This window comes from Castor canadensis, chromosome X (genome assembly GCF_047511655.1).
Source record: "Castor canadensis chromosome X, mCasCan1.hap1v2, whole genome shotgun sequence".
Classification (NCBI taxonomy): Eukaryota; Metazoa; Chordata; class Mammalia; order Rodentia; family Castoridae; genus Castor; species Castor canadensis.
Window position 1 is genome coordinate 52,946,422 of NC_133405.1, and position 14,626 is coordinate 52,961,047.

Genomic DNA, 14,626 nt, shown 5'->3' on the forward strand with positions numbered 1-14,626 from the left:
CTAATAAAGAAGAATCCTAGGATTTTTGGAAAGATAATATAGAAATTGTAAGGCACTTCTTTCAGGAATGCTTGAGACTTCCATTGCAAGTTGGCCAAAGGTTATAGACGCAAACATACTATTCTTAATAGAAACTTTTTATATTAGTGGTTCTCAAACTTTGACTTACACGACAATTATGAAAAAGTTAAAACAGATTACTGGGTCACTTTCAGAGTTCAATTCAATAGATTTAGGTCATGGTCTGAAAATTTTAATCTGGAACAGCTCCCAGGTGATACTGACACTACTAGTCCAAAGACCATACATTGAGAAGCACAGCTGTACAAGATGGTCTCGCTACCCACTAATTCTACAATTCCTTCTAAAAGTGATCAGACACCTATAGAAACACTACAGTAACTAATATGACAAATTAAAAGTAGTTTTCCATGATGGTCTCAAGAAGCTTCTACCCTCCACTCTCCTACCCAAACTGCAGATAGGGATAAAATTATAAGGAAAAATAGGCCTCGGCTAATCCTTCAACCATAAAGGAATCTGAACATTGTTTTAATTTACATCTGAATGCTATCTGCAACCAAAGCCAAGGAGAATTTGAACACTGGATAGATTTTTAAAGATATTAAGAACTATTATTTTTTCAGATATCATAATAGTACCATTTTTAGCCAGGTGCTGGTGGCTCACACCTGTAATCCTAACTACTTGAGAGGCTGAGATTGGGAGGATCATGATTTGAGGTCAGCCCAGGGGATTAGTTTGTGAGACCCCATCTCCAAAATAACCAGACCACAATGGACTGGCAGTGTGGCTCAAGTGGTAGAAGCAGGTGCTCTTCACACTGCTTTGCAAGTGTGAAGCCCTGAGTTCAAACCCCAGTTCCATCCAAAAAACAAAAACAAAAGACCCAGTACCATTTTTACAGTTGAGATGGTATCTCAACTTTGCTTTAAAATAATCCAAGTGGAAGGTGAAGGATGTTATGGGTGAAAGTCAGCTGTGAGCTGATAAATGCTGAAGCTGGATGATGGGTACATAAGGGAAACACTATAGTATTTTCTCTACTTTTGATTATGTTTGTCATTTTCTATTATATAAGTTTTTAAAATGCTAAAAAAGTAATGTGGTTAAGAAAAGAATATTGGAGTAGTCAAAGATTTTTGATAGAAAGAGTCAAAACAACCTGATTATGCGGTTCCTTTAGTCAGTCTTTTACTTTCACTTTAAAGGTAAAGCATATATTTAATGGAAATTCAGATTCTTTTTTAACTCCAAAGTCAAGATAAATTAATGCATATAACCAAAATACACTAGAGGAGCATAAAAACAAAGTTGCGCAGAAAAATTACCTCAGAGATTTTTCTAAGCAGCATCAAAATTGGTTTTGCATATAAAATACATTTTATAAAGTACATTAAACTGAATGGAAGCTAAAGTTGCAAATTCTAATCTTGGCTCTCCAGCTTCTTGCTATATTAACTCCTGTTAAGTTGCTTAGAGGCTAAAGGGTTGCTTTCTGATTTACATAACAGGAATGTGGGGAATTAACCTTTTTCTCAGGATTGTAGGAAAGAAGAATGAAAAGTAACAAAAATCGGCAAAGTCCTACTAAGTACTTGCATGAAGCAATTGGCTATTAAACACCACATGACAACATTTTCATACAGACCATCTTCTGTGGAGGATAAGATAACTCACAGAGGACTGCTCGTCACAGGTTTCATGGGGTTGTCCACAGAAAGCCACAACAGCCAATTCTGAAGTAGCTCTTTCAGACTCTGAAGAACACTACACTGAAGAACAGAAACAAAAAAAAATCATTCATGAAATCATTCAGAGATGAGTGTTCAGAACAGCGGTTCAGAGGTAGAAGGGACCACATATGATGACCACATCCAATTTAGAATAGTTACTACCCTAACACATCAGTCCCCAAGAGACAGATGAATGCAAGAACATGTTCATTTTGCCATCTTCTCTATAAGAAACACACCCCAACAACTCAGCCCCAACTTAGCCTAGGAATAGACTTATCTCTAAATTACATTCATTTATACATCATCATCAAATAAAAAATATTAATCTTATTGTCCCCTCTCAGAGATCCTTTGAAATGGCTACAGATGAGTCTTCTGCCCTTTTTACCCTGTCATCCACAACTACAAGTTACTCCCCTTTAAAGGGTCATAAAAATTTATCTTATCTTCTATGACTTTGGAAAGGAAACAATTCTAATCTTTCCTTTTTCAGCTCTTGCCTTGATTTCCCAGGGCCTTATTCACATATAAAAAACATATAGTCAAGATAAATTTATGACGATAAACTATAATACACATAAATTTGAAAACAATCCATACCATCCAAAACCAAATACAGGAAACATTTCGTAAACATCCATATACAATGGCCTGGGTTAGTGAGCACCTGTCTGGTAATAGGGTGCTTACTGCTACTTTATAGAACAGTTCAATGAATATATTTTTAGAAATTGACACCTGTTTTCAGGTTAGAAATACGTTTAAGTTGGAGCAATTCTGAAGTCATCTAAAACAAATTTCTACTTTAAAAATTCCCCTACCAGTTGCCAGAGTGGCTCAAGTGGTAGAGTGCCTGCCTAGCAAGCTTGAGGTCATGAGTTCAAACCCCAGTACTTCCAGAAAAAAAAGGGTAAAATGGTAAATATCTGCCAAATGATGAGAAATGTGTTATTCTTATAATTTAAAATTAATGGTTATATAATTTTGGATGTGATCTATAGCTTATTATTTTGTATTTCTCTTGGCTACAACAAGAATTTTGTTATGCTTTAATTATTTATTAAATATTCCTTACCATATTAAAAAACAAATTAATTTTAAAAAATTCCCCTACCAAGGAATTTTATCATTTGAAAATACGTTCACTATTACAATGTTATATGTAGGAAACAAATACCCTTAATTCCCCCACCCTGCTCCCACATCAAAGGAAGGTTTGAAGTCTTTATGCTTATGAATAGGACATGGGTTTTTAAAAAATGTTGAGAAGCACTATCTTACCCCACATGTGAAACTTTCTACATACATACCCCCGTCCCAGTGGATAGCCATTAAACCTGTGCCTGACCTACCCCACTGTTGGGAAGTAAGTACTACCTCTGAAAGTCCTTTATTCCATTTTAGTCTGCTCTACCTATAATAAAATATTACCCTCTAACTCTGCTTCTTACAGCCACACAAAGATGTTCTCCTTTCATGTGTTGATCTTTCAGATATTCGAAGGGAACCAGAAGATCTTAGGTTTTTTTCTGCCAGGAAAAATATTCCTAGTTCCTTTACTATCTCAAGCTAGAAAGCATGAACTCATCTTCTGTCTTCCATTCTTTATTTCCAGTCACCAAGCCCCATCAAACTTTTCCTTTAAAATGTCTAACTTATTTATTTCCTTCCTAGTTCCACTAAAATTATCCTAGACCAGCCTTTTATCTGTGATGTCACTTTACCCTCCTTACCAGTCTCCCATACTGTAGTCCATCTCCCAAACTCCACTTCTTTCCCCGTGGCTGCTAGACCCTTGTATTGAAGTGTTCCATCCATTATATCCTTCTTTCTAAGAATTTGCAGTATACAACGCTTTAGTAAAAGAACAGCACTGTGTACCAAAGTCATAAAAATATTTAATCACTTTCTTTTCATCTAGTAATCTCACTCCTGAAAATGTGTGCCAAGGGAATAGTTCAAGCAAAAGATATCTATATTATAAAGATGCTCAAGAAAGTTAGCTATTCCCATAACAGAAACAAATTAGAAATAAAATGGAGAAATGATTAAATAAATTATGGTACTATGACTATGGTTCCACTATGAAAAATATTATGAAGACTATGTAGAAACATGGAAATTGTTATACAATGATAATTTCGGGTTTTTTTTTTCTTTTTGTGATGCTGAGGGTTGAAACTAGGGAATATAAATCCCAGCCAGGTGTGGTGGCACACACTTATAATCCCAGAGCACTCAGGAGGCTAAGGAAGGAGGCTAGTCTGGACTACATAGGGAGACTCTGTCTCAAATAAATAAATGAACAAAAATAATTCTCCCTTAGAATTTTGAAAATATTTCTCTTGTTTCCTACCACTTCAGCCACACGCCCAGCCCAAACAATCTCTTTTTAAACTAGGTTTTAAAAGCCAGGTGTGGTGGCTCATGCCTGTAATTCCAGCTACTTGAGAGGCAGTGGAAGTAGGAGACTGTGGTTCTGAGGCTGATCCAGGCAGACATGGGAGACTCTATCTAAAAAAAAACTAAAAGCAAAAGGACTGGGGGCATGGCTCAAGTGGTAGAGCATTTCCCTAGCAAGCACAAGGCCAAGTTTAATTCCCTGTACCACCAAAACTAAAATAAACTAGAATTTTAATTGAAAAATTTAATTCATACTAACAGAAGATGGTTTAAAAAGAAGAAAAGGAGGGCCAAGGTTGGTGATGTACACATGTAATCCTACCACTCAAGAGGCAGAACCAGGAGGATCTCAAGGTTTGAGGTCAGCCTGAGCTGCATAGCGAGACCCTGTCTCAAGAAACAAAAACAAGCCAAAACAAAAAGGGCATAAGCACCTTCTTTGAGAAGATAAATATAAAATCAGAAATTAATCCCATTTTAAGAGAACCAGATTTGATTTAAAAGATACTATAAAGAAATCAAATGTACTTCTATTTAATCAGATAACATAGTAAAAAAATGTCCTTGTTTTAGAATGGTTACAAATATTTTGTAGACTACAGAACCTCATTAGCCAAACTACTGGTAACAGTTGTATTTGTTAGACTAAGATAAAAGACCCTTGCAGAATGCATTTTGCTATAGTTTTTCTCATGAGTCTATCTCTTGGTTTTCTAAACACAACACAAAGCTGTCTATCTTCAACACTATTTCCAAACAATTATTTCTCCTTTCTGTGTAACAAACACTTTCTCCTTTGATGTTCAAACTATCCAACTATACCACCCTTTACTATGTTCATTTTTACAGTGTTGAGGGTCAAATCAGGGCCTCTCACATGCAAGGAAAGCACTCTACCACTGTGATATACCCCAGATACCCTTTACTTTTTATCTTCCTAAATCTCTATCTCTTGGAAACCTATCCACATGCACTATGTCCTGTCATAGGTGCCTCAGTTATATCTGTGTCCATGAAAATGATTCACTAAACACTTTGGCTTCACAGTTCCTTGACTCAAATTAAATAACCTTCACTTTCACTCTACCTTATTTACCTATTCCCACAGCCACACAATAAATTTGCCATAACCTGAATTGAACTACCACTGAAATCTACTGCTAGACTTTCTTTGTTATAACTTCCTATACATCCAGCCTTTTCACACTCTAAACTCCAAGTAGTTACTCTTGCTGCTCCACTTCCAACACATCCAATCCCTTGTTTAATTCTTTCATTTTTAGCTTTCATTTTCAAGCAAACCAACTTTCTCTTGTCCTTACATCTCTATTTAGATTAGACTTCCCTATCTAGACTACATTGCCAATTGTGAGACATTTTGCAACATTTTTTTTTTTGGTGAGACTGGAGTTTGAACTTAGGGCTTAGTGCTTGCAAGGCAGATATTTACAAAGCAGGTACTCACAAAGCAGACCCTCTACCACTTGAGTCTATTGTGCTCTGGTTATTTTGGAGATAGGAGTCTCTCGATCTATTTGCCCAGGCTGACCTCGAACCATGATCTTCCCAAATCTCAAGCCTCCCAAGTAGTTAGATTATAGATGTGAGCCACTGGCACCCAGCTACATGATTCCTTCTTAATATACTATACTCCCTTTCTTTCCTTGGATTCTTCTCACACCTCTGACAACTCTTTCTTAAGGTGCCTTCACAGGCTCTCCTCATTTTTGGCCTGAGAATTACATACTGGGTATTTCCCTGAGTTCTGTTCTTGGTCCACTGTTCTTTTCCTTTTTCCCTCCGTTCCTCACTCTGTCACCCCTCTCACTATCAAATATAAATATATGATGTGTACACCAATGTGTATATGGACATTAGGTTGAACCATAAATAATTGCTTATTGTTAACCACCACTGATCTACATAAACAGCAGTTGCCTATGGTTCAACCTAATGACCATACATAATTGTTTTTTTAGATTGTGAAAAAAGAGAAGAAATAAAAATAATCCAATTAGAAGACTGCAAGAAAATTACAAAAAAATTGCAAAGTATAGAGTCTCTGAAAATTTATTAGCTGGAATAATTGGTGTGTATTGTGATATGAGTGATGATAGTGGTCAGGTAATAAAAGTAATGTAAATAAACATAAAAAATCCAAGTTAAAGTTTTGTTTTGTTTGGTATAACTGCAGTTTGAACTCAGGGCTTCACTTGGAAAGCAGGCTCTCTACAACTTAAGCTACAACTCCAGTCCATTTTGCTCTGATTATTTTGGAGATGGGTGATCTCATGAACTATTTGCCTGGGCTAACTTCAAAACTTGATTCTCTGGGGCTGGTGAGGTAGCTCAAATGGTAGAGCACCTGCCTAGCAAGTGTGAGGCTCTGAGTTCAAACCACAGTACCACTAAAAAAATTGCCTGGAAACTTGACTCTCCTAATCTCAGCATCCTAAGTAGCTATGAGGATTACAGGCGTGAGCCACCAATGAGCCAAGTTAACATGATAGGTAAGAAAGTACCATTCAATTATGAGAAACACTAACTAGCACAACATATTTTCCTCTAAATGTGGCCTACAGTAAGTGATTTAAGGTATAAATAAGTTGTAAAAGAAATATTACTTATATTGTTACTCTTTTTAAAAGTAACAAGAAAGTGGCTCTCAAACTTACTCTGATAAAACTCCTGGAAGCCTTTTTGGGGACCACCCCAAAATAATAACACACTTAATTTTATTATGTAAGGTTGGACCAGAAAATGACTAGATTATAAATATACAATATGAATGTCACAGAGTATTGTTTGCTTTGGTCGCCACTGTATTTCCAGCGTTAAGAAGGGTAGTTACAGCAGATGCTCAATAAATATTTGTAAAATGAATAAGCAAACCTACAACAATCAAACTATTATGGCTGAGTACTTCCCAGTTGGTTTTTATAAATACACATTGTCTCAGTTCTTTACTTTGTCATCTATTACAAGTGAAAACATTTTAGGAAAACTGTATGCCACAAAGCCCCCAAAGTAGAAAATTCTACGTATTAACACTGAAGTGAGTAATATAAGTACCTCAAAGCCCAGGTCTAAAGAATCAGTTAGAAAATCACTACTATAATATCAGTTTGGAATCATATACCACTGGCAATATGGTGCTTCCACTCAACTTCTATTATGTCTAAGCAAGGTGGGGTTTGTCTGTTTATTCTTACCTTGAAATAAATGGTTGATGTAAAGAAGAGAGGTGCTAGATGGTCAAAAAGAAGTGGCTTCACCTCTAGGAATTGAAAAATAAAAGATTTTTCAAAATCCTTTTAATTCCTATTACAATGAATTAAATGATTAAAAGCATTCATAATACATACCAGAGAAGCTATTAAAAGGAATCCAGCTCACGAGCTGAAGGAACTGTGACCGACAACAGAAGCCATCCCAGAGAGGAAGGCTCTTATATAGGAATGCTTCACAGGAATAAAACCCCTCCTGAAAATAAATTAATAGTACAATTTTACATTGTACTATTCTTTAAATGAACAGCTTATTTTGTACTATTATTGTTTGATTCTAAGACTATTTTTTGTCATTGATAAAGGATGAGATGATTCGCATTTGGATGTATTATCATCTTTATCAATATAATTCAAACGCTATAAAACATCATCAATTGGAAAAGAGGTAAAAAGTCAAATAATGGAATATTTTAACAATAAATACAATTTATTATCTTGGAGTACATACAATAACTTGAACAGTAGATAAAACGTTAGAATGTTATATAATAGGGATAGAATTTCATTATCAATTTCATGGGATTTGTCCATAGACCAAATCCAAACTCTGAGTAGCTCCATCTGGAGAGGGCCAAGTGTCTAGATTGCTTACATTTCCACCAGAGCAAGGACACAAGACTTTGCTTTTTTTCTTTGAGTCTTCAATAATGGCATGTACCAGAACTCTATCCCAGCCTTTTTCATGATATAAATTTTCTATATAATCTCATCCACATCAGAACTAAAATCACCACCTTTATCATAAGGAGTCCTAAATCTATATCTCTAGCCCAAACCTCATTTCTGAGATCTAGACTCATTATCTTACTACCTACTGAATATGACCTCACAGATGTCCCACAGGCATTGCTTAAATCAAATTTATCCTTCCAAGCCTACTCTTCCTATATTCTTTTTCTCAGTGAATGTCATTCATCTTCCTGAGCAGGAAACCTAAAAGTCAACATAGATTGCTCCCTTTATTCTTGCTATCATCATTCTCACCTAATATTCAATTAAATGGTTCACATTAAATCCCTAAGATGCATTGAACAAACATTATCTCTTTTGTACTAGGTATCAAGCTGAACATTTGTACATGAAGAAAAGTTAGACATAGTTTCTGTCCTCTGGGAGCTCATAATATGTGGGAAAATGGATGCTGAAAGTGCCATGATAGAGGTAAGGACAGGGAGCAATTGGGAGCACACAGAACAAGGAGCTAGCTCAGAGTGGGTTGATGCACAAAGTGCCGATACCTGAGCTGCGGCTTAAAATGCCACTCAGGGTTACCCAAGCCAAACAGTCTGTTTGCTAAAACATATTTAACACTCAAAAATGTTTGCTGCCACCGGATATGGTAGTATATGACTATAATTTCTGCATTTGGGAGACTGAAGCAGGAGGATTGTGAGTTTAAGGTCAGCTTGGGCTATTACATAGTGAGCGCTCGTCTCAAAAAAATGTTTGTTGCTATTAAGAATAAAAGCAGTGACCCTATGTGATTTACTTTACTGGTTAATTCAATTAATTGAATGTACTCAATTTCATCTTGACTTTGTTCTCTTAAATTATAGGTCTTTCCCTTTTATTTGCAAATTTAACATATTCTTTTTCAAATCCAAACAAGTACAAAGATCAATACCAGTCCAATTTGGCTCTATTTACAATGAGTTTCAAATTGAGCAAATATTGTTTACAAAAGATATTAGGTACTAAAGAGAAGGTTTTTGACATTCAAACAAGCTTTAGTAAAGATTTATAGAGTGTGTAGGAAGCAAGTGGAATCTTACTTGTAAGAAGCACTCTGCCCTGATGACAGTTTCCAGGAAGTTCATAAATTCTTTTCCCTGTTCATAATTATTCATCTTATACCAAATACATTCTAGAGCAAAAATAGAAGATGTAAGCATCTGATTGAGAAATAATAAAAACTTCACAAGACAGAATTATCACTACTTTGAAGTGACAAATAAATGGCAAATTGGAAAAGTTGTATGTCTCTCAAATTCTAGCTATATGTGACAGAGTTGTGGAGGTGATAGTAAAATGCTCCTCAAAAACATGGTAATATAGAGGAAAGCTTATAGTGGAAAAAAAGCACAAAACTTACTTATAATAAATGTTATCAGTTTTATGTCACATAGTAATCTGAAAGTCCATAAATACATGAATTAAAAGTTTGAGAAGACCCTAAAGTTCAATTAGGGTGAGCTGAGTATAATCTACAAATGGTTAAGAACTTACTAAGTGGAAATCTAATGAATTGTATCATATCCTTTCTAAAGAAAGACTCCTAGTAGGAAAGGAGAATTAGCCTGGAACTGACTAAAACTGACTTCAAATACTCGCACAGTCAAGAACTTCTTCTAGGTAAGAAACATTCAATCTGACTAACAGACTATCTCTAGAGAAAAATATCACCTTGAAGGAATGAAATGACCAGGCTTTAATAGGTCTGGATGAAGGCTTTCTCTCTGCCCTTTCATTTAATTCTATAAGGAAGAAAGCTTGTCATGACAAATTTGTCTCCCGTATATGCTGATAGCAGAAAAGGAATATTCTAATTGGCATTTTGGTCACCAAAACAATCACTTCTACTATCAAATAAGTTGACATTCTGCTTATACATTAGTCTCCTCTGAGTTTGGTTAGCATTAAGCCAATGACTCTTGCTGACAGCAAGTTTCTGGTCATACTTGAAGAAGCCGTGGATTGTGACACTCATCAAAGTACATCATCCAATAAGTTTTGGCGGCCATTTAGCAGTATTTCCATAGCAACATTCCATTCTTAACTGCCTTAAAATTACAACAACCCAAACATTCATGTTTTGAATATATGATCACCAGAGAAATGATTATAGCATATGAAGGCTCTTCTTTTCTAGAATTTAGCACCCTTATAAAAAGAAACCCATTTATCTTATTCCGCTGGGTACCAGTGGCAAGATCAGGAGGATTGTGGTTTGAATCCAGCCTGGGCAAATAGTTCTCAAGACCCTACCTCGAAAATACCCAACACAAAAAAGGGCTGACAGAGTGGCTCAAGCAGTACACCACCTGCCTAGCAAGCATGAGGTTGAGTTCAAACCCTAGTACAACCCAAAAAAAATCTTATTCCATCCTCATTCATCCAATGCTTTTAAGTATCAATTCTTACCTTCTTGTAATGTTTGATTCAACCAGTGATAGAGCCTCAGTAAGACTGACTCATCTCTAACACAGTTAATATAGTGAAGCAGGAGAGAATTGTTTAGCACTGAGCCCATCTGAGAGGGAAGCTGTAAAAACAGAACAATTCAACAGTAAGTATATGAAAAGTGAATCACAGCAACAAGGAAATCATCATATAGGAAATATACAACAAAAATAAAGGCTGTAAACTGGGTGTCAGTGGTTCATGCCTCTAATTCTAGCTACTTGGGATGCTGAGATTAGAAGCATTGCAGTTTGAGGCTTGTCCAGGCAAATAGTTCTCAAGACTCCATTATCAAAATAACCGGAGCAAAATGTGTGGCTCAAGTAGTAGAACACCTGCTTTGCAAATGCAAAGCCCTGAGTTCAAACTCTAGTATCACCAAAAAAAATTTTAAAAAAAAGGCTATAAAGACTAAATAGAAAAATTCAAATAATCACATGGTCTAGTCACATACCTCTAAGCAATGGATGTTCTGTAAAAGTTGAGAGAAACTCTGAAGCTGTTCTAGAGGAAGTGATCTATTGCCATTGAGACAATTAGAGAGACTCATCTCTTTTTTTCCACATTCTCTAGTGTAGTTACCAGAATTTAGCACTGGTATAATTGAGTGAGAATTCCATTTCTAAAGGAGAAAGATAATGGAACAATTTATCAATGCCTAAGCAGATATACAAACTATAAATATGAAAGCAGCTGTTAAGATGTTTCAATTAACATGGTTTGTATGGAATCCTGGGTAATTAAAATATATTTAAATATTTATCATTTTCTCCAACATCTGAATGGTTATTGTTTAGATTTAATAAAAGAAAGCCACACAAGTCACTGGGACTTTAGATACTTACTCTTTTTAGAGGACGGACATTAGTTGGACCTGATGTCAGTTTTAGAGGTTTTGGAGAAGGTCCCTGGTTTCTTAGCCTTACAGCAAGCAGAGCTGAAGTCCATAAATTCTCTGAATTCTTAAAATATATCTATAAATTTGGGTGTAAAGTATAGAGTCTTTGGTACCAGTAAGTCAGAGCAACATAAAGTCTAAAACTCTTTATCAGTTGAAAGCATATGAATTATGAAATATTTCATATTCTTACAAGTCCATTTATCTTTTTTCTAATCAGGACTCTATTAAGTACATCAAATGGGATCAACACAAAGTGTGAATCCCTAACAAAACTTGCCCCCAAACAACGCCGCACTACCACTAAACAGTAAACTATAAATGTTTTGGTCCAAATCTGTAAATTAACTTAATCAAAAATAACATACCACTTTCAATGGGACTTATCTCTGTAATCCCTTACCTTCTTCCTTACAGGCAAAGATACAGAAATCAAAGTAGGAACGAAGAACTTATACAGTGACAACAAGGCCTGGAGATGTGGCTGCATTCCCTGAAATAAGAATTTTTCATTTTCAATTCTGTGACCAGTTAGAAATTAAGAAACAAATACCAAGAAAAAGAAAAAAAAGTAATAATAAACTGAGGCTAAACATACACTCAGACTGTAATTTTACTATGAGATAAAACTACAGGACAATGCTATAGAAAATAAAGGAAGAAGTAACCAGACTTTTAAAATAACCGTCATAAAACAAACCTCTCCAACCTGTGATCTTCAATTTTGTGACCTTTCCTCCTACTTCACTTCTTCCTTGAATTTTCTGTCTTTACCTTCTCTGCCCATACCCTAGTCTTACCAGGCATACTCGCTAGCAAAGCATGACTTATTCTGATAGCATTCTCAAGACTTAGTTTACTGATCCATGATTTAGATGTCGAAGAGTAGGGCCCAAAGGAAGCCAAGAAAACAGAGCAGAGGAAATATTAACATAATACCTGATCATCATAAATTCTGGAATATTAACTAAGAACTCTCATCATTGGTATACAATAGTCAAAACAGTTTGATATAATTAAATTTAAACAAAAGGATTAAATTCACAATGAAAGAAGTCATTACTGCTAACTACCTGTGTTTGATATACGTGGCTATCCAGAGAAAGCTTTATACCACTACAATGAATTCTAAATAAGTAACAAACCACTTTATTACATTAAAATGTTGAAGCAAGGTGCCAGTGGCTCAAGCCTATAATCCTAGGTACTTGGGAAACTGAGATCTGGAGGATTGTGATTAATGGCCAGCCAGGTCAAGTATTCCCAAGACCCCATCTCTAAAATAACCAGAGCAAAATGGACTGGAGGTGTGACTTGAGTGATAGAGTATCTGCTTCAAAGCCCAGTCTCACCCCCCAAAAAATGTTGTTGAATTGAATACAACAGCAAATGGGGTTAGAAATATAATACTTATGTCACTTAATAAGAACGAGGAAACTTTATGAGAAATGTATTGTTACTTGATTTCATCATGTGATCATAGAATATACTAATACAAACTGAGATTGTATAGCCTACTACATACCTAGGCTATATGATACATACCATTATATATTTGGTCCCATTTTGACTAAAACATCATATGACTGTACTCCTTTAACAACTTCTTAAAATTACATTTATTTTATTTTTAACATATATTAATTGTAGATCTTAATTGAGTTTCTGTGTGTTATTTCCATCTATGCATACAACTTGTATTTCGCCCTCTACTATACCCTTCTCAAACTCCATTAATCACTATTCTACATTCAGGTTAACATTTTTAAGCTTCTACATATGAGAGAACATGTGGTACTTGTCTTTCTATGTGTGGCTTATTTCATATAAGATGGTATCTTCTAGTATCATCCATTTTGGTAAAATTGACATTTCATTCTTTTTGTGGCTGGATAACATTCCATGACAGATAGATAGATAGATAGATAGATCACATTTTCTTTATCCAGTCATCCATTGATGCGCACCTAGCCTGATTCCATACCTTAGCTATTGTAAATAGTGCCACAATAAACATAAGCATGCAGGTATCTCTTTGGTATGCTGACTTCATTGTCCTTGGATATACACACAAAAATAGAACAGCTGGATCATATGCTAGATTTAGTTTTAGTTGTTTTTTTTTTTGAGGAAATTCCATACATGTATATATACTACATATATATATATATATATACATATTTATATATATATTCCATATATATAACAGTATATAAAAGTTCCTTTTTCTCCACATCATCACTAACATTTGTGGTTTTAGGTTTTTTTTTTTAATAATAGCCATTCTACTCGGAGTGATGGCTAATGATATTGAATATTTTTATATATTTATTGATTATTTGCAATTGAAACTAAATGTATTATAATGAAACAGAAATGACCCAGTTTATCTATGTTGAAAATATCTTCTGACCTCTGTATACTCATCAAGTGCCTGGATTGGAATTTTTTTTAAACAGGCTCTCACCATTGTAGCCCACACTGACCTCAAATTCATGATCCCTCTGTCTCAGCCTCCCAAGTGTTGGGAAAACAGGTGTGAAATGTTTTTGATAGAACAAATATTTAGTAACTGCTAAGACTTTTGGAATTTATTGTCTGAACTTATCTTTTTTGTTAAAAGTTAATACTGAAAAAGTAGGAGGAGACTTCCAGTTAAATATGGCATACTGAGCATATGTAAATAACCCCATACCCTCCCAAAGTTCCATTAAAAAACAGAATAAAAAAATGAAAAAGGCACAAAGCAGAAGTTCAAACAGAACAGGAGAGGAAATATCAGCACATGAGAGTTTTAAGTAAGATTTTGGAGATTCTTTACTCTCATTTCCTGTATGGGGAGTAGGGAATGTTTCTCCCTTTCCCCCTACTTTATCCTGTTATACTAAAATAAATTCTTGCTGATAAAAAAAGATTTTAGAAACTAAAAGGAAGATGGGCAAACAGTAAAATGCTAGCAGAACAGAGCAAGGAAAACCTGAGGCATCAGCAGAAAAGCCTCAAAGGAAGGAGATTCTTGCTTGCAAACTCCCAAAAAGGCTCCAGAATTTGAGGGCCCAGAAAACCTGGAAGAATGGGGATGCAAAAGGGACAAA

The 14,626-nt window shown here is 35.2% G+C and overlaps 1 protein-coding gene across 2 annotated transcripts in view; it reads right to left on the reverse strand.

Annotated features, from left to right (window-relative positions):
* The window catches only part of Cenpi (centromere protein I), a 57,476-nt gene that overhangs the window by 25,943 nt on the left and 16,907 nt on the right, over window positions 1-14,626 (reverse strand). For both annotated transcript variants that reach the window (XM_074062627.1, XM_074062628.1), the window contains exons 8-15: window positions 11,935-12,024; window positions 11,479-11,607; window positions 11,088-11,255; window positions 10,595-10,715; window positions 9,226-9,317; window positions 7,529-7,646; window positions 7,376-7,440; window positions 1,702-1,796 (exon numbers count right to left, since the gene is read on the reverse strand). In XM_074062627.1, the coding sequence (XP_073918728.1) occupies window positions 1,702-1,796; window positions 7,376-7,440; window positions 7,529-7,646; window positions 9,226-9,317; window positions 10,595-10,715; window positions 11,088-11,255; window positions 11,479-11,607; window positions 11,935-12,024 (878 nt within the window). The remainder of the gene's footprint in view (window positions 1-1,701; window positions 1,797-7,375; window positions 7,441-7,528; window positions 7,647-9,225; window positions 9,318-10,594; window positions 10,716-11,087; window positions 11,256-11,478; window positions 11,608-11,934; window positions 12,025-14,626) is intronic.